Below are 23,522 nucleotides of genomic sequence, written 5' to 3' on the forward strand. Positions count from 1 at the left end.
TTGGACTACGCTCATGTTCATTATGGCTTGGGGTTTTTGGCTTGGGGTTTCTTTATGGCTTGTGTCTTCTCTCCTTTGAAGGACTGAGACCTTCATGAGAAGGAATTCATCCTTGGCAATGAAGACATTCAGCTTTCTCAAAGACTTGGCCAAATCTGTAGAATAAAATTATGAAGGGAAGGACCTCTGCATTTCTCCCTCTTTCTCTCCACCACATTTTCCCATGAGGTACATCTTTTCTTATCTAAAATAAACCGTATGCAAATAAAGAAACCCCCTCCCAGCAGTTCCTGAAAAGTGAATGAGAGATAAGGAACACATGATAAACAGTAATGGTTCAAAGACCTCAAATGTGATGACAGTGATATAAATTTCTCTACTGAATAACTGTTCATAGGTAAGAAGGCTAAACCCATGTACTTGATGAGATCTAAAGTTTTGCTCCAAACATGTCAAGTTCTGCATCATACATCCACTCCCTCCTTCAGAGCTATAATACACCTTAAAATATTATTATAACATACCCCAAGAATCTGACTGAATAACAAAGCATAGAGTGGATTGACTGCTCCATTCACAGCTGCTGCCAGAGATCCAAACACCAAGTATGGCCACTCAGAGGCATTATATTTCAAAATTCTGGTAAATGATACAGTCTTGACATCTTCCTCCAGAAGAACAGATTCCTAAAAAGAACACCCACATTTTATTTATGAAGCAAATGCATTTTTCCAGTGATTTCTTCCTTTGGCAATAAAGTTGTTATCATAATCTGGTAAACAGCCATCTAGTGCCTAAACAGCTGCCCTAGCTTTGTATGGGAATGGGCAGCAATGGGTCTTGGCTGCTGCCTGGAACTCTCTTATTCAGAAGAGTCACAAAAGGGTTACATAATTTAATACCTTTACTGTCTCTGAAGAAAAAGATCGATTCATGCCTTGTGCACCTCCACTGATTACAACTTAAGAGTCTAATTATGACTAGTTTAAGACTTTCTGCCACTAAAAGTTAGGCCGTTCCTTTTTGTCTGCCTTCACATGAGGTGTGATGCAATACTCAGTGCCAAAACTTAAACTTCTTCTACACAAGTGGCCTTTTGTGTAGCTTGTGGAATCTCCCTAAGTGTTGTTTTAAAGTGCTGTGGGTGAAAACTTGCATCAAATTAACAGAATTGCTATATAATTAAAACAAAGGGAATCAGAGTGATAGCTGGATCCAGGCTTCAAACATGGTTATTATGCCCCCCTTCTGTGACACATTTTCAGACTATATGTTGAATTCCTGTAATTATTCTCAGTAAGATCAGAATATTCCTTATCGAATTACAACTTACCCTGCAGTTTGATTTGTGCAAAATTTTTGTAACAGTGTGCTGAGCACTGCTCATCTCCCTCAGTTCAAATGGCTAGAAATGGCCAGGCAAAACAGACACTATGAAGACCTATCTGCTGGAAATATTTAAGGATGAATGGGTAAAAGCAGCTTATATTTTCTCTTCCTTCTGAGCTAGCACCAGAGGGACAGCACTAAAGACCACTGGTAATTCACAGAATAGGCTTAGCAACAGCAAGAGCAGTGACTTCTAATTTCTGCTCTCTGCACTCAACAACCATAGCCACCCAAATTGGTGTAGGGAGTTTCATAAGTACTTTGGAAACCCACTGTGTGTATTCCCACATACTCGGCATAATTTTGAGGCCCACTGTAGTTTTTCTGCTAGCTGACTGCACAAAGACACCTTCAGTGTAAGGACTCTGGGTTGGGCTCCAGTGTGAGTCTCTGTTTACTGCAGTCTTCAGATGATTTTGAGGCAAAGTGAATTTACTCTTTATTGAGCAAGAAGCAGTGTCATATCACTAACTGGCTATTACACTTCACAGTCTAAGCATTTAGCTTTCTGTCAGTGAACTCAGCTTTTATGAACACATCCTTTTCAATCTCATTTGAAATGTATATCATTATACCAACAGGTCATGCTCTGCTAGAAATTCTTTATGGACCAATAAGCAAAACAGCCACCAAAAGAAGAACTGTTGGGGTTTTTTTAAGTAGAGAAAAAGATCAAGAAGATGTATCCGCTAACAACTTCTGTAACAGAGGAACACATCTACATTTTACCATTGCCAAGTAATACACCCTGTTGAAAATCTAATAACAAAATATTGGACCTGACCTTTTTTGCTTGTCCATCTTCTCCATAAGAAGACCCTAGATATGTAGGCTCTGCTTGGTCACTTGGAATGGATAATGGAGGGTCAGGGACCACATTAGAGAGCTGAGATCTGGAGCGCTGTCGAAGTGAAGCTCTGTAAAGAGAACAGAAATGGTCTGTTCTTCACAGCACAGTAACACAATAGGAAATATCCCACAACAGGGACAAATACTTTTCAAAATCATATTCCATCCTCATCATTCAGATGTCATATGTTCCCTGCACTGTATAGTTGTTAAGCTAAACGGTGGTGCATTCTACTATATTTGCACAAGTCATTAAGAAAAAAGTTAATTCACTGTTATCACTATCAAGGAATTCAGTCTAGTGAAACAGGATGCTGAAGTAATCTACCTCTGTCCCTGACAAAACAGAACTGTAAGGTAAGAGACGTTTACTCACTTAAATATGCCTGACATGGGCTTGCCTGAAAGAAATACTAGGTGTCTAGCTACAAGACAGCCTGGCTTGTAAAATGCTTTAACTTTGATCAAGTGGAAGCCATAATAAAAATGTCCTTGTACATTGCATTGATTTCTCATGTAATTGCACAGCAAGTCATATTTCAAGTGACTGGACTGAAAGCGTATTAGGTAATACAAACATATGGCTGCATGGTAGTAATATTAAAAGTGGAACATTCACACAGCAGAGCAGAACTGGAGAGATGATACCATGGACAGAACGATACAGCTCTTTTATGTACCACACAGAGATGTGATTCATTATTACTATTGGGATTTTGGAATAGTGAGATGAACTAAAGAGATCTGGAAGCACATGAGATTTAAAATAATTTCTAAGACTCACCTCAAACTGGCCCGATAGCTTCCTCTGCTGAATGACTGGACTTTCTCAAGATTTGGCTCAATTACATTATTTTCTGCTGCTGTAAAATATAGTATATAGAGTTCTTTGGACTGTGTTAAAATTGAACACAACCTAAATCCACTGCGGTTCTGCAAAGCAGCGCAGTGTCTCCAAGTTATAACTGGAATACTTTGTAGAAGGCAAGAAATGTAATACAACCTCGCTACTCAGCCTAAATGTACTACAAGTTTTACATTCATTTTTTACAAGATGAGGTAACTGAATATTAACCAAGGACCCTCACCCTTGGGATGTAACTGTTTAACTTTGTTTCCTATTTTTAGCACGGTAATTTCTCTCTTAAGGTAATCATACACAACAAATGATGCTTCACAAAAATACAACAGACCATTGTATTAGGCCTCCATTTCCAGAAGCTTTGATTCAAATCTGCCTCTAGTGAAAAAAAAAAAAAAATTCAAACGCAGCAGGACTGAACTGTCAGCACCAAATGGAGCTATTAAATGATGGATAAAAATGCAGGCTAGTTAATGTTTCAGGGCAGATCTATATAAGGAAACTCATTCAATGCACATGCAGTAAAAACACTTTGGCCAGGACTATCAATGTATCACTTCTACGAATGCTAAAATTCAGCCACAATGGCAGAAGGAAAAGGAGATAATAAACTAGTCCTCATTAAAAGAAAAATAATCTCTGTTCTGCAGAATTTTACATCATTTAATAAAAGAAAACAAAAGTCTCACTTTCTGTTGCTTCTTTGTTAAGTGCTGTGTCTCCTTTGCTTTGCAAAGTCACCAATGTGAAATAAACTCCTTTCCTCTTCAGGAGTTCCTCATGAGTTCCTCTCTCCACAGCCCTTCCATGCTCAAACCCAACGATGACATCGGCAGCTTTGACGGCTGACAGGCGGTGAGCTATTGAGATGGCCGTGTGGCCCAGGCGAGCCTGACAGGAACAACAACAGCCCCATTCCCAGGACAGGAAACAGAAATGCTTGGAACCAGTGCTATGTGATCTAAAGTTTGGTTAAATCAACAGGAGTCTTTCTAGTGGTTTCAGATGGCTTTGACTTTAACCTCATCCATAGCCCATGGATGAGCACCTGTTTCTGAGCAAAGGGAGCTATAGATTTCTGTTAATGTCCCACTGTAAGAAAAAAAATATTTTCTGTCAATAATACTAAGGTTCTACTTGGGCATAGTAAAAGCTATTCAGAAAAAATTCCCACTGCTTTGCTGCAATTCAGCAGCACCCTCCGCAGAGTGTGTGAAAAGCAATTTCTCCCCTTTCAAGTCTGATTTATTGCATGCCATAGCAAACCTTATGAAGTGCTTCTTGGACAATAGCTTCACTTTCATTATCAAGTGCTGATGTAGCCATATCCAGCAGCAGGATTTTTGGGTTTCGGACAAGAGCTCGAGCAATAGCTATCCTCTGTTTTTGACCTCCACTCATCTGGCTTCCACCCTCTCCAACATAAGTGTCAAATTGCTGTGTGAAGGAAAAAGATAAAATTAGACAGATAATGAAAGTTTCTGTTAAGTTTCTGGTGCAGATATTGGTTAAAAGTCTCTCAGATTTGTCCTGGCAGTAGACTTAAAAAATCATCATCTTTGAAAGACATAAACATTGTAAGTGCACGAAATTCAAAAGAGAGCTGATGAAATAACTTCCTTCATAATGAATAACATGATATTGCCTGAACTCTGGTTCTGACCCTAAGCCAGAATTATGTACTAATAAAAAGGAGAAATGTTCTGGTTTGGCTCAGGATGACTATATCAGCAAAAGCTGAAATGGAGAGGAAAAATCTGCCCACTCTGTCAGATGACTCAACAGCAAACTTTCCACTGAGTTGGACTTGTCTGCTGATGGTCTGTGACTCATGAAAACTGTGTCTGTGATTCATGGACATGATACTTAGGTAGCATTGGGTTCAGGTGGAGAATTAAACACATAGAATAAACACATAGAGCCTAGCATCTTGAGGGACAGGATAATTATATTCACCTAGAGCCAAATCTTGTTTATTCCTCCATTTCCAGGAAATAAACAAAGTCCTTCTTATATCAGTTTCCTGGAAAGATGGAACTGCACAGATAGAGGATGAAAAGTACATACTGACTTTTGTTAATGGTACTTCAATGCTATCAATCAAATTCACTGTTGTAAGGTGACCCTTTGTGAAGCTGCTTGGTTAAATGACATTCTGGAAAAATGAACAGCCCAGTACTGTAGGTTGTGGGCTTTGTCAGTAGGATAATATAGGACTGATTGAAGTCCTGTCATCAGAAGGGAAGGAACCCCAGAAGAGGGAACCTCCAGCTAACTTACAGAGCTCATACAATGAAATGAGGTTGTGAGGATCACTACAGATTGCTCAAAAATGAATGTTGCCTAGTGAGAGCTTGGGTTTGGACTCTGAATTGCTTTCAGCCTGAGCAGAAACAGATGTCCATAGCATGAAAAGTACATATTTCAAAATTGTGCTATGATTGCTACCATGATATTCACCGTTGTTCATATGACTCGTTAGGAACAAATCCTCATTTTGTTTTGTTTTGTGTTTGCTTTTTTTTAACTTGGTGACATACACATCCCAAAACCTAATTAACTCCAGCCAAAGGAAAAGTTGCTGCCTACTGTCTCTGTAAGTTTCCCTTCCACCTGAGCACAAATCATAGAATCATACAAACATTAAGGTTGGAAAAGACCTCTAAGATCATCGAGTCCAACTGTCAACTCAACACCACCATGCCAACTAAACCATGTCCTGAAGTGCCACCTCTACACGCTTTTTTAACACACCCAGGGATGATGACTCCACCACTTCCCTGAGCAGCCTGCTCCAATGCTTGACCACCTATTTTACAAGGCACTGCATACCTGTGGCAATTCCATGATGAAATTGTAAGCATTGGCCTGTTTGGCTGCTTTGATTATGTCTTCCATGGTAGCTTCATCCTGACCATAGCGAATGTTCTCTGCAATTGTGGTGGCAAAGAGAATTGGCTCTTGTTCAACAATACCAATCTGTGAGCGCAGCCACTGGATATTAAGGGAACGAATGTCATGGCCATCCAGGGTAACCTATGGAAATCAGTTAAAACATGAACACACAAAAAAGGAGAAAAGTTCAGAGACAAAGGAAGACATGGTGGAAATTAAAAGCTTGTGATGCAGTTTTTTCTGTAATCAGTGTCAACAGCAGCATTTATGCATGAATAACGCAATGCAATGGCAGAAATATATGTTAGTTCTTGGGACTTGGATTTAATTCCTTGATTTCATTTCCCAATACTTCTTTTTTCTTGGTCTCAGAAATAATATTAGATGGAAAGTAATTCTTGACATTATATGTTTAAAATAAATTGTTTTGGTCTTTTATATGCTTGGATACAGGTCACCATATGTGTGATTTGTGCCAACGAGCAATACAGAAATGAAATGAAATTGTTAATAGATGTAATTCATATTATTAGCCAATTCATTATTAAATGGTAATTGCATACACTGAGGCAATATTATAGGAAAATGATTAAATGTTCAATACTGTGTTTTCCAGAACAGAAAATTATTTGTCACTCCTGAACTATCATATCTATAAGAATAGTTTTTAGTTAGATTTAGCACTGAATACTTATTTGCTAACATTTTTTCTCTTTATCATAATTATTTTTATAAGACTGTTTAGCATTCCCCTGAAATGCATAGAAGGATATTTTGCTCATTTCCTTCCCACCTAGGAGAAGAAACCATATCATTCTTTTAAGCTACTAAGTTCCTAAGGCTAGAGAAAACATTCTAGTTGGTTAGACTCACCATGCCTTCAGTGGGGTCATAGAACCGCTGGATGAGCTGTATTGTTGTACTTTTCCCAGCTCCACTAGCTCCAACAAAAGCTGTTGTCTCCCCTGCTTTAATAACCATATTAAGATTATCCAGAATCTGGAGAGGGGAAAAAAAACCAAACAACAGAATCTATCTGTTCTAATTCTCTCACAGTCATTCAACCAAGTGGGTATATTCTGTATCTTAGGATAAAGACACAAAGCCTTTTTATAAAATTCAGAAAAATATTTTGAGAAAAGAGGAAAATCAAATAATTTTAGATTGTTTGAAGAGTTTATAAATACAAATAGCTATTTTCCATGACATGCAGGCAGATTTTTTTCTTCCTTCCTGTTCTTCATCATGAAGAACTAGGCAAGTTAATTCCATTAGAGAACCTGGCATTAAGTCCCCTATAAAGAACACTGTACATGCATTATGAATGACTACTAAAGCATAAATATTATAAATGTAACATTGAAATTATGTAGAAAATCTGATACTTCACAGTCTTCCATCTTTAGAATAAATAACACGTGTTTGCTTGATATAATTTGCTCTTCCAAGGAGAATTTGTCATTGAAAACATAGTACTAGACAAATAATGGGCTATACAGGCAACACTCCTGTCTTTCTGTAGCATTTTAATGGGTCACATTAAACCCTGAGATTATGGAAGGTGGAAGAGTTTTACAAAATCTCCATGCACCATTCAGCTTTCTGCTTTGTGTCCTATCACATGTTGACAGAAGGGCAAAACTGATTTTAAGAGCAGGTGTATGCAGGTGAATTTGTCTGGGATTGCTATGAGTTTATTTATGTTCAGCAACAAGGAGTAGATATGGCAATGAATATGTCAGAATGGTAATATAAGTAGAATGGTAAGCAGAAAGACTCTTTAATAGAAGAATTATTTAGTGTACTTTTAAACAGAGGGTCTGGGCTTCTGGAAAACACACTCTAACTGAAATCTAGAAATTCCTCACAGAACTAAGATACTTTTGTATTGTTATTGTTAACAATATTTGTATTGTTATTGTTAACAATAGCTGTGTTCACAGGACTGATGATGAATAATTACCTTTATGTCTGGTCTGGAGGGATAATAGAATGTTACATTATGAAATTCAAGTTCACCTCGTACTTTATCCAGCTTGTAGCCATCTTCTGACATGCAGTCAATGGTGGGTTTCTAGGATAGAATTTATTATGTTACTTATTTGCTGTGAAACAGTCAACACTGCTGCAGTAGATAAGTATTCCTAATACTGCACAATGCTGTGGCACTTCTGTCTGATCAGGATTTGGCTGCTGTGAGCCAGCAGGCAGGCTCTGCCCCAGGGCTAGCAGGTAAGGGACATGAAACTGAAGGCCACAGTGATAGGGGAGTTCCATTGCAAGTCTCTATGCTTTTAAAATTTTTCTCTAAAAATCAGTCCCATTATTCAACTCTTTTTCAGTTTATCATGGAGCTTTAGCTTATGAAGTTCATTTATAAAGCTTATGAGCCAACAATTTTATAGACCATCAAAGGGTTACTAAAAATCCCATTAGCATCACTGCAGAATCTCTAGCCTTCTTTACATCCACTTCTGTGCTCTGTAAAAGACAAGCAGCATTTTAATGTGTTTACATAGCTTTTAGCATAGTAAAACTTGCTAATGACCAGAGATACTACGTACTGCTAAGCAATCAGCAGTATTTTGCCAGCCACAAAATTTATACAGATCTATGAAATAATCCTCATCAAATAATGCCAGTGGCTCTCAGTCTTTCTAATAAAACCTTATTTCAAGTATCTATCTGTCTAGATAATGTTGTGATTAACATTTATGACTGCTGCATAACCAGTGCCTATACTCATTTGCTCCCATTTTAAACTCAGGGTAGCTCTGAGACAGATGAGAAGCCACCTTTGCCACTAATGGAAATAAAGCCACACCTTTTGATGCCACCATGAGGCTAGGAGCACGACGCTTGACAAAAATTTGGCTGCAAGGTAACCGTTTCTGCCTGCCTGTACACTTTTACTGGCCAGCACTGATCAATAGTTAATTTAGAGGAATGGTAATAAGGAACAGCAGTAGCTGAGGTAAAACTTCATTACTCAGAAACAGGCCCACTTAAGAAATCTGAACCTATGTGCATGTCATTAGACCTTTCTGTTGCACAGTCAAATTTTTTTTAATTGCATTCATTTCTCCTCATTTTCACAGTAGATGAAATTACTACTGCTTGAGGCTTATTTAATTACTTTTTCCACTACAAAGTGACAGCTTAGAGACGCATTACTTACTTCATCTATTGTCTCAAAAATGTTTGCTGCAGCTCCACGGCCAGTGGCAAAGGCTTCCAGACAGGGAGATGCCTGGCCAAGATTTAAAGCTCCTAATAAGACACCAAAGAAAACCTGAAGAAGTGGAAAAAAGAAAACAACAAAATATGACATAACATCTTTATGATGATTAGATGTTTAGAGCTAGAGAGGCAAATCAAGCTACAATGGCTTAATGACTTCTTGTGCATCAGCAGAGCTGCAGAGTCACTGTATTAACATAATACAATGAGAAAGCAAACAAATGCACCTTTCTCACTATCTTTCACAACTTTGCTTCCAAGCTGAAGTAAATCAACTTATTGTGTATTTGCTCTGCCTTAAAAACATATGCACCCAGATATTTATTGAGGTGCCACTAACGTATTACATCAGGCACAGAAGGAGCAGAAGGAGCAGAAATAGATGTCTTATCAACACACCCAGGAATTAAGAAGGTTCAAGAAAAACTTTCTCTGGGTCTGGACTGGAGCCTGCCATTTGGGCAGTCCTTGTTCAAAGCAAATAACCAAAATATCTGTAGATGTTGGCTTTATTGCGTTTAGGTCACTAAGGGCTAAAGCATCTACTGTGCAGAAGTGGATGCATGAAGGGTAGTATGGTTTTTTGTATACACTGAAGGAGCCACAGCTATGTGTGGGTTTATCAGCATGTTCACATGTTTATTCATCAACTCTAGAGCTGGGTGGGCAATTAGCAAAAGAAAACACTGATTCAAAGGAACAGAAACTGCTCAGGAGAGAGAGGTTAGTTTTAACAAAACTTTCTTTGGTGAGGTTTCTCTTTACCACAATGGGGTTTCTCACTAAGTTCTTCAGAGAAGCTTATTCTCCCAGAAGCCACGTGCTGAGCCACAAAATGGGAAAGTTAGTTTCAGGCCTCTGTCAATTGTGTAGCAGTCTCTTAAACAAAAGCATTATTCTGATTGCAGCAGGCAGCATTTCAAATCTTTAAAATAAAAATGGATTTTATTTTTTTTAATTTTATCCAATTGTGTAATATACTTTCATGCAGCAGTGATCTTTAAGACACAGTTTGTTACCACAGAACCACCAAATATGTGTTCCAGAATTAATGTTTTCAGAAGCAGTCCAGAAAACTTGAATCAAGCTACAATAGGTACCTGCAAAAGAGTGCCAGGTGAATACTCCTCTTCTTCAAGAACAAGTTTAGAGCCATACCAAAAGGCTAATGCATAAGACAGGAAAATTATAAGCCACATGTAACCAGTGAACAATCCCATTATTACTCCTTTTCGAATTCCCCAGTGCTGAGCAAACACCAAGTTCTTATCATATCTGTAGAGAGGGAAAAATAAACAAAGGAGAGGTGTGAAATTGATTTGATAGAAAATTAAAAATAAGCAAGGACCAAAAAAAAAAAAAAAAGGCATCTTCAATGTTTGACTGTGCTACAGAGTTAACAGAAGGTCCACATAAGGTTGATACCTCTCACTCTGAGGTGAGAGACCACTGCTGCAATGAGAAATGTTCTAAGATCCTGAAATCCTTGCATGTTCTGGAGTAATAAACACAAGAAAAGCCACATTTGCTGCAAACACCTCAACACAGGATTTGAGAATCTGGCCAACGCTTCAGGGCACATCTGACAGCCATGTTATGTTTTAAATAAATTTAAGAGAAATTTGCATAATGATTTTGATCAAATCATTGTCTGGTTGGAATTAATTCTCTCACTTAATTTGAAAATATGTATGTTCCTACAAGTGGGAATGACTAGAAGATAATATTGCTGATGTTTTATTTAATTGATTAACTGAATTATGGAACTGGTTTTGCATATGTAATATTATTTGAAACCTAAATTTCTGTAACATACATGCATATAATTCTTGAAGCAAACAGATGGTTTTGGATTTTAGAGACTAGTTGTTGTAACTCTGAAGTGAATCACAGCATTATGTTGCTACAGGAAAAAAATAAGAGATCTTACAATTTGTTCAAACAAACCTTTCAACTTCCTTTTTCTCCCCACCAAAAGCAGCCACTGTTCTGATGGATGAGAGAACTTCATCAGCCACAGCTCCAGCTTTTGCATAAGCCTTTAATTCCCGGCCTGTTAGTTTGGCCACAGCCTACAAAAGCATAAGAGGTGCTGGTTACAGCAGAACTGCAGGTGCAGGCAGTAAGCAGCCTGCTCTGCCTGAGCTCACCTCCTCTGCTCCAAGGAGGTTTTTGTGAGGCATGCTGCTCACATGGAGACTGCTGTCTTCCAGAATTAGGGCATATACCTCTGACATATGTATTTTGCAGAACAGTAATGCCCTTGGCCAAAAGATCTGCTCCAGGTAGGGCAGCTGACATGACTTGCTTTCCCTCCCTGCCACCCCTCTCTCTCTGCTCACTGGATTTTAGCAGACTGCAGACCAAGGGGTTCCCTTTGGTGAGAGGAGCTCAAAGTGCACAAACAACCCCTGTAACTACTGTGGCAGAGCCCCAGCCTCAGGCACAAGAGGTGTTGATGGGGTAGGATGGAAAGAGATGTTGCCCACCACTGAGCTTTGTTTCTTGGCTTGACAGCAAACAGGCACCTGCACAGCAGCCCAGACCCTCCTGGAGGCAAAAAGCTTGCTTAGGCTTCAAACAATGCTCAGATTAATTGAAGAAAATGTAGTCATGTAGAATTCTATACAATGACACCACATTGGCTTGGGAATGATATATCACAAGAAATTGTAAAGTGTCATTATTTGCCTTCTCTGCTCAAGTACCTGACCACAGGTATCTATTAGTCACCTCTGGAGACAGAAAACCAGTTGGGCTGGAAAGGCTCATAAGGAGGAAACACTGAACAGTAGCTACATGAAAGGAAGGAGATGGGGACAGAGAAATAATAATGGAAAGGGGATGATCTCAGTAGTAAATTGCAAATGAAGGAAAGAGACATTTTTGGGGTTATTTCATTCCCTGCCAGGATTCTGCTCTTCCACTTCACACTGAGTTATTATTGATGTCACTTCGTTGTAGCCAGCACAAAGTGCTAAAAGAGAGCAGGCAGGTGAGAAACTAGAAAGAGTTACATTAGAACTTTGAGAGTAAAATTATAGCAAACTGCCCCTGGCATGGAAGAAGTGTGATAGCCAAAGGGCTGACCCCAAACAAAGAGCCGAGAGTGAGACACAGCAGAGGAGAAGCAGGAACTGCCCAGCCCTGCTGGATGTGGGAGAGCAGAGAGGACAGTGTCCTCTGCAGTGTCCTTACTCTGCACAGTGACAGGGAGCTTGTAGGGAGAGGGTGGAGAAGCCCAATAGAAATTACTGGAAAACGTGGAAAAGGAAGATTTTATTCATGCAGGGAGATCTTGAGGTAAATTTGAGCAGTTGCTTTCAACTATTTTACAACTCTGAAACATAGTCATAGAATCATAGAATTGGCTGGGCTGGAAGGGACCTCAGAGATCATCAAGTCCAACCCTTGAACCACCGTTGCGGTTGCTAGACTATGGCACTAATTGCCACATCCAGTCTCTTTTTAAATATCTCCAGGGATGGAGAATCCACTACTTCCCTGGGCAACCCCTTCCAATGCCTGATCACCCTCTCCGTAAAGAAATTCTTTCTACTATCTAACCTAAACTTCCCCTGGCACAACTTAAGACCATGCCCTCTTGTCTTGTTGAAAGTCGTCTGGCAAAAGAGACCAACCCCCACCTGGCTACACCCTCCTTTCAGGGAGTTGTAGAGAGCGACGAGGTCTCCCCTGAGCCTCCTCTTCTCCAGGCTGAACAGCCCCAGCTCCCTCAGCCTCTCCTCATAGGGTCTGTGCTCGAGTCCCTTCACCAGCCTGGTTGCCCTCCTTTGGACCTGCTCCAGGACCTCAATATTCTTTCTGAACTGAGGGGGCCAGAACTGGACACAGGACTCGAGGTGTGGCCTCACCAGTACAGGGGCAGAATCACTTCCTTGGACCTGCTGGCCACGCTGTTCCTGATACAGGCCAGGATGCCATTGGCCTTCTTGGCCACCTGGGCACACTGCTGGCTCATGTTCAGCTTCCTGTCAATCCAGATTCCCAGGTCCCTTTCTGCCTGGCTGCTCTCAGCCACTCTGTGCCCAGCCTGTAGCGCTGCATGGGGTTGTTGTGGCCAAAGTGCAGGACCCGGCACTTGGCCGTGTTGAACCTCATCCCTTTGGAATCAGCCCAACTCTCCAGTCTGTCCAGGTCCCTCTGCAGAGCCCTCCTGCCTTCCAGCTGATCCACACTCCCCCCAGCTTAGTGTCATCTGCGAATATGCTGATGATGGACTCAATCCCTTCATCTAAATCATCAATGAAGATATTAAACAGAACTGGGCCCAACACTGATCCCCGGGGGACACCACTAGTGACCAGCTACCAACTGGATGCAGCCCCGTTCACCACCACTCTCTGGGCCCGGCCCTCCAGCCAGTTCTTAACCCAGCACAGGGTGCTCCTGTCCAAGCCCCAGGCTGATAGTTTTTTCAGGAGAATGCTGTGGGAGACGGTGTCAAAGGCCTTGCTGAAGTCCAGGTAGACCACATCCACAGCCTTCCCCTCATCCACCAGTTGGTTCACCTGATCATAAAAGGAGATCAGGTTGGTCAGACAGGACCTGCCCTTTCTAAACCTGTGTCTAATCCCTTGCCCATCCTGCAGGTGCTGTGTGATTGCACTGAGGATAATCTGTTCCATAACCCTGCCAGGCACTGAGGTCAGGCTGACGGGCCTGTAGTTTTCTGGGTCCTCTTTCTGGCCCTTTTTGTGGATTGGCGTGACATTCGCCAACTTCCAATCATCTGGGATGTCCCCAGTGAGCCAGGACTGTTGGTAGATGATAGACAGAGGCTTGGCGAGCTCTTCTGCCAGCTCCCTCATCACCCTGGGGTGGATCCCATCCGGTCCCATAGACTTGTGGGGGTCCAAGCACCTCAGTAGGTCACTGACTGTGTCCTTCAGGATTACAGGGGGGCTGTTTAGATTCTTGTCATCTTCTATAAGCTCCAGAAGCCATCTGTCCTCAGGGTAACCTGTCTTTCTGTTGAAAACTGAGGTAAAGAAGGTGTTAAATACCTCAGCCTTTTCTTCATCTTTGACTATATTCCCACCTGTGTCCAGTAAAGAATAGATGTTTTCCTTGCCCCTTCTTTTGCTGTTGATGTATCTGTAGAAGGACTTTTTTTATCCTTCACAGAGGTGGCGAGATTCAGTTCACATTGTGCCTTTGTCTCTCTAATTTTCTTTCTGCATGACCTAACTATATTCCTAAATTCCTCCTGAGTAGTTAGCCATGGCCATCTCTAAAGCCCCTAGTCTACACGAAGAAATCAAGGCCCACATCTAGAAACCAGCTAAATCAGGTGGGGAATAGCAAAGAGAAAGTGCAGGCTAGGTTCTTATCTCAACAACTACAATGCCCATCCACAGGACTCAATATTATGCTTGCTCCCATCTTATATGTAGGATATATTATTCTGGGAATCAGAATAATCAGAATAATCAAGGGAGAGCAAAGCCAGCCTCCTCCACCCCTGGTGCTCCTGTGACCATAATCTACTTCTCTTAACTTTAAAGTGATGTAATAGCCTCTGAGCTCTATGCTATGACCTTCCTTGCTCATCACATCTTCACAAAAACCTCTCACAATTCACTCACCAAGCCATAGACTGCTGCTCCAATCCCAAGCAGTGGGCTGACTGCAATGATGACCAAAGTTAATTTCCATCCACTGACAAATCCCAGCAGGAATCCACACACAAAGGTGGTTAAACGCTGAATAAAGATTCCAACTTGGTCAGCAATAGCCTCATTAATTTTGTTAACATCACTGGGGAAAAAAAAACACAAAACAACAAAACACAACAAAAAAACCAACAGAAGCTTGGTGGGCACATCTTTGTCTTGGCCACGTTTGGGTTAGTTGCTTTCTCTTGGGGAGGGCCCTTTCTCACCCCTGTTCTTTCCACTATCACCCCTTCCAGAAAACCTGGGCTAGAGTGAGAAAACCTGGTGTCTTTGCAGCAGTAGCAGGTTTTTATGCATGAAAATTGCAGAGAGGATACTGTCTTTTCCAAGGAAAAGTCATCCTGCTAGCAGACCCATTCACTAGCTGGTTCTTACTATGGTGCCCCAGCTGACTCAAATGAGGGGGCAGAGATATCCCAGCTGGATGCAACTGTTTGATAATGGATAAATGGTATAGCTGATAAGGCCTGATTCCATCAGGAGGCATAGATAATGGATCATACTGTCTTGCTGAGGGAAGTGGAAAAGGGAGGAGGGATGTAACTTTATTCTGGTTCCATCATCTACCACCGCCCAGTTCCTCTTTCCATCCTATCATGTAGTTTGATTTCCAAATGAGAGGAAGAGTGGGAAAATTGAAGAGGGCTACTTTGTCACCGGATAATAAGTGGGAAAACATGGCATCACATGGGGACAGTGGTGCAGTAGTTAACATTGTGTGGCCTCTAGGCAGCTTAAGAGTATTTGCTCTCTTTTACGTATTGCCAACACAGAAAAAAATGTCTTAAGGCAAAATAGTCATTATACCTTTGCCACTCTTGGCTACTACCTCACCCCTGAGATTAGAAGAACTGGGAACACCTGGAATAAAATAGAAGCAAGAGGCATTGAGGTTTTAAATGTGAAGTTAATAGCCCATTGATATTTCAAATGAAATCACAGTTCTCTATTGAAAAAATTTAGGAGTGTTGAGTTAAAAAGCATGTTTATATTCTCTTCTGAAGAATGGTTTTTGAAGTCAGGATGCTTTTGTAGGCACAGGGCAATATTGTTTGAAAAAAACAGGGAACTGTTTATTAGACAAATACATGCACAGTTACTATTTTTTGCCAGAGAAACAGTGACTTACACTTGGCATTTAGTCTTCATAAAAAGAACACCACAGAAAGTAGTAGATACCACTAGGCACTGAGTAAAGCAAATAAAGCCCCCCTCAACTACAGAAAAATCTTCTGCAGATGTGAGCACTCCGGTGCAGGCACGACTATGATCTGGGAGCCATCTAGAGTTGGCACATTCACCTCGCAGCTGCCTTCAGATTGAACAGGAACCAGTAAGTAAAGGAGCAAGATTTAAACTCTGCTTTCCTCAGGGCCAGATGTTTACCTAGGATAAGAAGTTTTCTCCATCTACCTTGGGTCCTTTGCTAAAGGTAGGTGCTTGTGCCTTCTTTAGCAGAAAATTAAGCAAGGCTCAATCTTCTCTTTTAAAAGCCACCAAAAGCAAAGGGTGCCCCTAATGTAATTTTCCTTTCTGGGAAGTGAGAGAGGGTTCAAACCCACATCTCCTGCCTCAGGGGAGTGTGCAGTGGCAGCCAAATTATAGATTACACTGAAAAGACTGGGGACAATGTGCAGGCACTATGGCACCCTACATTCACTGACAGACAAGGCATAAAAGGGAAATAATTGTGGCTTAACAATGATAGCACTTGTGGGAGAGGTAATTAGCCCTGTCCCTGCTCTCAGGAGCACAGCTGTATTTTTATATTAGAAGGTGTTTATCAAATGCATAGTTATTTGTGCTGTTGTGTTTGGATAGAAGTATTCTCTGTAGCATGTAGTTTTTTAGGTTACTTACTCAGAAATTCGAGTGTTCAGTTCTCCTACAGATGTGCAGTCAAACCAGCCTATATCCATTCGCATTATTTTCCTGAAATAAGCTTTCCTGATTTTCTGTATTTGACGAGCTGCAGCCATAACCCAAAGGCAGATCTGGAATGAGCATAATGTGGCTGATAAATTGCAGTAAAAAGCCTTTCTACTCCCTACAAATGGGAAAAAGCAATTTGGCTAAAATGAGAGCAATTTACTTATTGATAAAATTACTATTTAGGTAAAATACATGCTAGTTACATAGATATGATAGTTGTTTTATGCCTTTGATCATTAAACAATCCAGCAATTTTATAAAGCCTCTGGATCAAACATTTGTCTCATTTTATATAGGCTTAGAGTTCTGGTACATGCTGTTACATGAATGTCAGATGGACAACAGCTGGAGTTAAAATAGGGATGGCAGCCATCCTACCTCAGCAAAACTCTGGGATAGTTTTCAGGAAGGAGAATGGCAAATTATTGTTGTTATCAGAATCTTCAAAAGCAGTAGACTGCTTTTGTGGAATCATCCAAGTTTCTGGCTCATCTTAGTCATAAGGACTGAGCTACGACTACAGAATATATAGAGTGTGATTCATCTCCATTACTAGTTTTACTCTAGTATTAGTCTGTAATATTTCTGTAATGCAAACACGGGACTCAACACCATTGAGATGCCTACTGGGAATCCTCATGCCCTTCAGCTCTTATTTTGGGATGGCATGTGGATTCCATAGCAACCACACAGGCTGGTAATTCTTGTGGTATGAAAGGAGCATCATGCATTCATCTTAGTGGGTAAAACATATCCTTGTACAAAGGTAGACATGTACAAATCTAAGAAGGTCTCAGATTGCCAGAGCTAACCTATTTCAGCTGATAGAATAAGAATTTAAAGCACTGCTCTACTCAAATAGGCAGCTGATTAAGCAATTAAACTGAACATAATTATTATAAACTTAATAATTTGGTGATTTAAACTTTGAAATCGAAACAGGGAACAAAATACTGACTTGGAGGTATCCTAACACAAGTACGCCGCAACCAATTCCTGCATAGTAAGCTGCAAACCTGGTCATTTCTTGTTCAATGTCCAGCAGCCTGAAAAATAGGAAAAAAATAAACTGCATAATAGTGTTTTACATTTCTCACAGATTTCTGATCTGGTGTTCCTTCAAATGAGAATCTCATCATCTGCCAGGTCAACTTGTTTTGCTAACAGAGACACTGTTTCCTGATACTGAGGCTATGGGCAGCAGTGGCTGGTTTGCTCTACCTGTTACAGAGGGCAGGGGGCTGGCAGGAGGGCTCAGACATTTCTGAGAAACCCCACCAGAACGCGTGCTCCAAAGCAGCACTGCTGAGAGGCTGTTTCAGGGAAAAGCTGCCCAAAAAGTTTATATTAGATGTTGAATGTACTTGCTCTGTGCCATTATACCAATTAATAACATTCAGATTTAAACAGTGTTTTACAGAGAGAAATGAGGGCTGCTAAAGCCAACTCAAGTATTACTTTGTACCATCAATTTGTTAATTTGAAATTATAATTTCTTTTACCTCAAGTAGGAATATTGAATTACCTCTCCTATCTGCAAAGGGCACTGAGTTACTGCTATTGAATTTAGATTACTCTGAATTAGGCATTTCAGGTTATGCTTTTAGACAACTTTTTAAAACATCCTGCAGACAACAAATTTTACTGTTTACCTAGAATTTGTTACACTGAAATTTTAAGTCAAAAGAGAACACTATGCACCTGATCTAATCTCTTGCAAAAAGGAATAATGGAAACAACCCAAGTGGCTGACCCAGACCTCCAGTACCATTTTTAATGCTTTAATGTATCATGCCTGGTGCATAGTTGCTGCTTCAGAGGTACAGATGTCTGTGGTAATTTTTTTTAATCTATCTGACAGCCCCATCTTGGAGAGCTGACTTGGGCAGCCTGGAGCAAATAATATGGCCCTAGTTCTACACTGAGAAATGTGAATCACTTCCCATATGATCTGAATTTCAGAGACCTTTACACAAGTAACTTTTAGTTCTAATTAAATGTTTAATTAATCTTCACTGAGGGATTAAAAACTTTTAGAATGATGCATTAAAAAATGAGCCTTTGGAAAGGTTGCAGGTTAAAATTTAGCTTTGACAGATCAATGTATCTGGATCAATCATCTAGACTCCATTTGCAATAGTTAATGGAAAGAAACAGATACTCTTATAGGGCAGTTCACCTGACCTGCCTTAGACATCTCCCATAAGCTAAGACAAATTAATTCTAGAAGTGCTCATTTCTCTTCAATGACTAAAGTTTAGCCAACTTGCTCAGAAATCAGAAGACACCTATAGGTACTTAAGTCCTAACCAGAATGACCAAAAGTCTTGATTAACTACAGTGTCATCAGGGAAAGTTGATTAATGAACTCAGATGTGTAGCAGATACATCTGTTATCAGAACAATTGTCATCTATTAAAAATACCCTTGCTGACATCTATAGCTGAAAGACCAAGACCCATCCTAACTACCTCTCCCTCCAGGTAATATCTTCAGTTCAGAACCAGAACTCTGTAACAAGAACTATGCCCTTTTTCTGCCTTATGGATAGAAAACAAAGTTTGAAGGCTGAAGTGGACTTTCACTAGCAATACATTCTCTGACAAGCCATAATAGCAAAGGAAGAGAAAGAAATACATATACTACTTACCCACATGGTATTGTGATGTTCTTTTCATTCTGGTGAATAGTACCATTAATCCACACTATGGTGTTATTTACACACATCTTGTTTGGGTCTTTAAGCTCTTGCATTTCAATGTCATATTCAATAAATGTGTCTGCCATTGCACCAAACACAAGCAACACACCTGGCTGGGCTGCTCCATGAACAATGGCACAGAAACTACCAACAACCATCATTAAAATTTCCATAGATGACGAAAATCGAAACTAAAAAGACAGGAAAAAAATACGGTCTCTGCTGAGAGGTAATGTGCATATGCTGGTTGTATACTAATAAACCATTAAGCAAGTGGGTCAGATAGAAAATAATTCTCCTTAATTTTCAGGAATATCTTCAATGGAGAAAGAAGACAAATTTCCCTCTCCAATCCAACCTAGTTGCACCTGTGATTACAGCCTCATGAATTATGAGCTCTCTTTCACTTGACAGCAGAATATGACCATGTCAATGAATGTATTATCATGTAACATTAATAGCTCGATATCATTCCACATAATCATTATAGAAAGTAGCAGAAAGATTACGAAGTCATTATAATTCATATATATAGTCTACTTTGCAGATTTCTTGTGAGAAAGGAGAGAGGGGGAAGGGAAGAAAAAGCCTCCAGGCATTATGCAGAGACTCTGAATATAGAGTTAGCTAATTTCTCAAGAGTCTGGGGTGCTGTGGTGGAAAGCCAACTAAACATCTCAAGGCAAGTTTTCATTAGTAATACTGTGAAATATGTTGGCTGAGCCAGGAAATTGTGCATTGGCTCTTAACTGGGTGGATATAGAAATATAACATCATAAATGCATTAAAAAAAGGTTCAAGCCAAATCTTGTTACAGTTGTCATGAGCCCAGAGCATGCACACATGCAGGTGGTGACTCAGATAATATAGTGACTTGTTACCTTTGTCATCATTGTGTGAAGCCTGATTCTCAGCTTGAAGTACTGAGTAAATATAGAGATCAAACTGTCCATATAGAATATCAGTATCAAATGCTATATATATTTTGAAATGGACTGTAAGTAGGAGTCATAGAATGCTGAAAAACCTGTCCAGGTTCTGTAGGTGCTATAACATGTCTAAAAGAAGAAACAGTGGGAATTTGGAGCACATACAAAAAAGGAACATTAAGGCAGACAACACAAAGGGGAAAACAAGTCAGTCAGCATGAAAGAGGTATAAATAAAAGATCTTACTACAAAAACCCTCAGAAGGACACTGTAGCACTACCACTGTTTTGCAAATTTTGCTCATAAGAAACCGAGGAATTCCCTTGATTTAAAAAAAAAAAAAAGAAAAGAAAAAAACAACACACAGAAAATGCACATATATGTGATAATCTCTCAGGATACTGTATGCAAATATACTGTGTTTAGCAACTGCACTTCAGAGGTTACACATCTGTGCAAAACAGGTCACAGAATTCAAAGCCCTTTGCTTGACAGACGTAGCCTTCTGTGTGGACAGACTGTTGTCCATCCAACTGAGAGCTGAAATACTTTGCCAGGTAGAGTGCAAGCCCCATGGATGTAGCTGCACTATACCAGTATTACAGACAGGACCATATTAGTTTGGACACATTATGGGCTAATTGTCTGCACCACATGAAAAACAGAATAAAACCTCTTAGCTGCATGCTGCTGGGTTGGACATCTCTACCAAACTAATTTCAAAATTTAGATGCACCCTATGGGATTCCAAGAACCATCAAAGGCTTGACATACCACACAGCATTGTGCATTCTCAAGTTTCTATGGTTACCAAATCTTCAAATTCCCATGGAGCAATAACAAGAGTGCTAAATTATCTGCCACACAAATATTTTTGGCAGAAATAAGAATTCATTATGGTCACATAGATCCCTGCTGTGCATCTTAACTCTTTTCCTCATATTTATCTGCAGATTTAATACAATGTGCTTAATAGACAATCATGACACAAATATCTGTAAGTGATATCAAGCTGACAAAATGACAAAGGGTTCTATTAAATTCCTATTGACTTCAATGGCAAAATTTCATGCCAAATTATTTAATCCTTAAATTTTTGGCTTAGGTGCAGCTATTGCCCAGAATAACTATCTAGATTATGGTTACTTATTCATTTTATGTCATTTTACTTATTATATCACATCACAAATACAATATTTATAGTCATTGTTTTCATTACCAGCTGAAAGAAGCCAACACGAATACTGTTCTCTTTCTTTTCTGATGACCTTCAAGAATAGAAAACATAAAATTATGAAATTGTATTGTAGTACGTATTTTGTTCCATATGCAAAGACAGTATACAGAATTGAACTTAACTCACTTTTTACTTTTCTCCTCTATAAAAGGGTCTTTGTTTGTATAAAAGTTCCTAAAAAAAAAAAAAAAAAAAGCATAAAATTTTACATCAGTTCTTTTGCTGTCATGATTACTCCTCGGAAAGTACATTTCATTTTATACATTTTGCCCAGACTTTTAAGAGACAATCTCTTTATTTCAGATTTCTTTGGGACAAGTGATTTGATGATTTGTTTATATTTTAGAGAGGGACTCTATATTTTAGAGAGCTGTTTAAGAAATAAATCACAAATCTTAAGATAATTTTAATCTAACTTCTGTTTATTACTTAAGCAGCCCTTCAAAACACTGTTGCTGTAATGTGGATTGTGGATTCTTGGAGGTTAGTTAGTGAAAAAACTACCATCCAAATTGTTGAGTCATCCATTCTTTAGGACAGAGAAGGTTCTGTTCTCATTCCCTCCGATATTGCCTGTATGTTCATATGTCTGTAGTGGCAGTAGAATCTCACACCATACCAGACAGGGTTTTTTCCACTTAGTAAAATTATGTATTGCTATTGTGTATGATCAGTTAAAATTTAGAAGACTAATCGCACCATTAGGAATGGGGTGCACACCATAGCAAGTAATCATCAGCTATGTACATTCAGTGATGAATGAGCAAGTATTTTGAATTAGGATTTCAAATTTGTGGGTTTTTTTCTTTACGGAAACAAATTAATTCCAGCTATATTTGTCATGACCACTTTTTAACAAATAGGTCCCAGAAAGCTTGAAGGATGCTTCGTATATGTAGTAGGTAGTAATTCATATTACATGTGAAAATACAACAGAACTTGGGTTTCAAGATACATGTGAGGACCATGGTAGACCTTGAATACTGGGCTGGTGTGCTCTGAGATGGGCAAGCTGACCAAGACAAGAATTAGGAGATGTTCTTGCTTCCTCATTCTAGGAGTAGTTCTCAGACTGTGTACACTGTGTCAGGAAGAGCTGGCACAAACTACAGCACCTGCTAGGGTGTCCAGTCTGCTACAGAGTTGTCCCAGGAACTAAGAAGAGACAGGCTCTTAACCCCATTCAAATCTCACCTTATAACTGGAGTTCAAGGTCTCTAAGTCATTTCAGCTTTTCACTACCTAGAATTCTATGTTTAAATCTTAATAGCTGAGCGCAAATTATGTGAGCTGAATCCTTTTACTTTAAAGTCTCACAGCAAAGCTTTAGGAGAAATTAATCAAGATTTATATAAAATTCTGAAAAACGCATATGATACCCTGAGAAATCACTGAAGAAAGTTAAACTTGAATATAGAAAACATTTCCTGAAGAAATTTTATATTTTGCTGCATTGCTCTGTATTTTTAAAGCTTTCTAGGACTGATTTGATAAACCTGTGTCAGTTGTATGAAATAATGCAGTTCAGCTCCTAAGAAACAGCTTTTCATTAAATACCATATGTTCTACAAATGCATCCATTTGATCTGATGACATAAACTTCTTTGAATATTCCTAGAAATACTGTTTTTTCCATTTTTATACATGACTTACTCTGTTTTCTTGAAGCTGTTACCTGTTAGGGAAAACAAATGCACAGTCTAGTTAATAATTATTGTTAAAGTACATGATCTTCTGTAGACATGTGAAACATAAACCCTAGAAACCCATGGGATCTGATAATTCCTGA

The 23,522-nt window shown here is 39.5% G+C and overlaps 1 protein-coding gene across 2 annotated transcripts in view; it reads right to left on the reverse strand.

Annotated features, from left to right (window-relative positions):
* ABCB11 (ATP binding cassette subfamily B member 11) overlaps nucleotides 1–23,522 on the reverse strand; it is a 43,792-nt gene that overhangs the window by 14,270 nt on the left and 6,000 nt on the right. Inside the window, exons 3-20 of one of the 2 annotated variants that reach the window (XM_030454024.1) lie at nucleotides 23,387–23,408; nucleotides 21,860–21,907; nucleotides 21,716–21,764; nucleotides 19,517–19,758; nucleotides 17,825–17,912; nucleotides 16,795–16,928; nucleotides 14,845–15,016; nucleotides 11,183–11,307; nucleotides 10,336–10,510; nucleotides 9,174–9,287; nucleotides 7,959–8,069; nucleotides 6,869–6,994; nucleotides 5,933–6,136; nucleotides 4,367–4,537; nucleotides 3,790–3,991; nucleotides 3,023–3,101; nucleotides 2,174–2,306; nucleotides 525–686 (exon numbers count right to left, since the gene is read on the reverse strand). In XM_030454024.1, the coding sequence (XP_030309884.1) occupies nucleotides 525–686; nucleotides 2,174–2,306; nucleotides 3,023–3,101; nucleotides 3,790–3,991; nucleotides 4,367–4,537; nucleotides 5,933–6,136; nucleotides 6,869–6,994; nucleotides 7,959–8,069; nucleotides 9,174–9,287; nucleotides 10,336–10,510; nucleotides 11,183–11,307; nucleotides 14,845–15,016; nucleotides 16,795–16,928; nucleotides 17,825–17,912; nucleotides 19,517–19,758; nucleotides 21,716–21,764; nucleotides 21,860–21,907; nucleotides 23,387–23,408 (2,357 nt within the window). Of the gene's footprint in view, nucleotides 1–524; nucleotides 687–2,173; nucleotides 2,307–3,022; nucleotides 3,102–3,789; nucleotides 3,992–4,366; nucleotides 4,538–5,932; nucleotides 6,137–6,868; nucleotides 6,995–7,958; nucleotides 8,070–9,173; nucleotides 9,288–10,335; nucleotides 10,511–11,182; nucleotides 11,308–14,844; nucleotides 15,017–16,794; nucleotides 16,929–17,824; nucleotides 17,913–19,516; nucleotides 19,759–21,715; nucleotides 21,765–21,859; nucleotides 21,908–23,386; nucleotides 23,409–23,522 lie in introns of those variants that run through there. The other variant, XM_030454025.1, reaches the window with a different exon arrangement.

Source organism: Calypte anna, chromosome 7 (genome assembly GCF_003957555.1).
Source record: "Calypte anna isolate BGI_N300 chromosome 7, bCalAnn1_v1.p, whole genome shotgun sequence".
Classification (NCBI taxonomy): domain Eukaryota; kingdom Metazoa; phylum Chordata; class Aves; order Apodiformes; family Trochilidae; genus Calypte; species Calypte anna.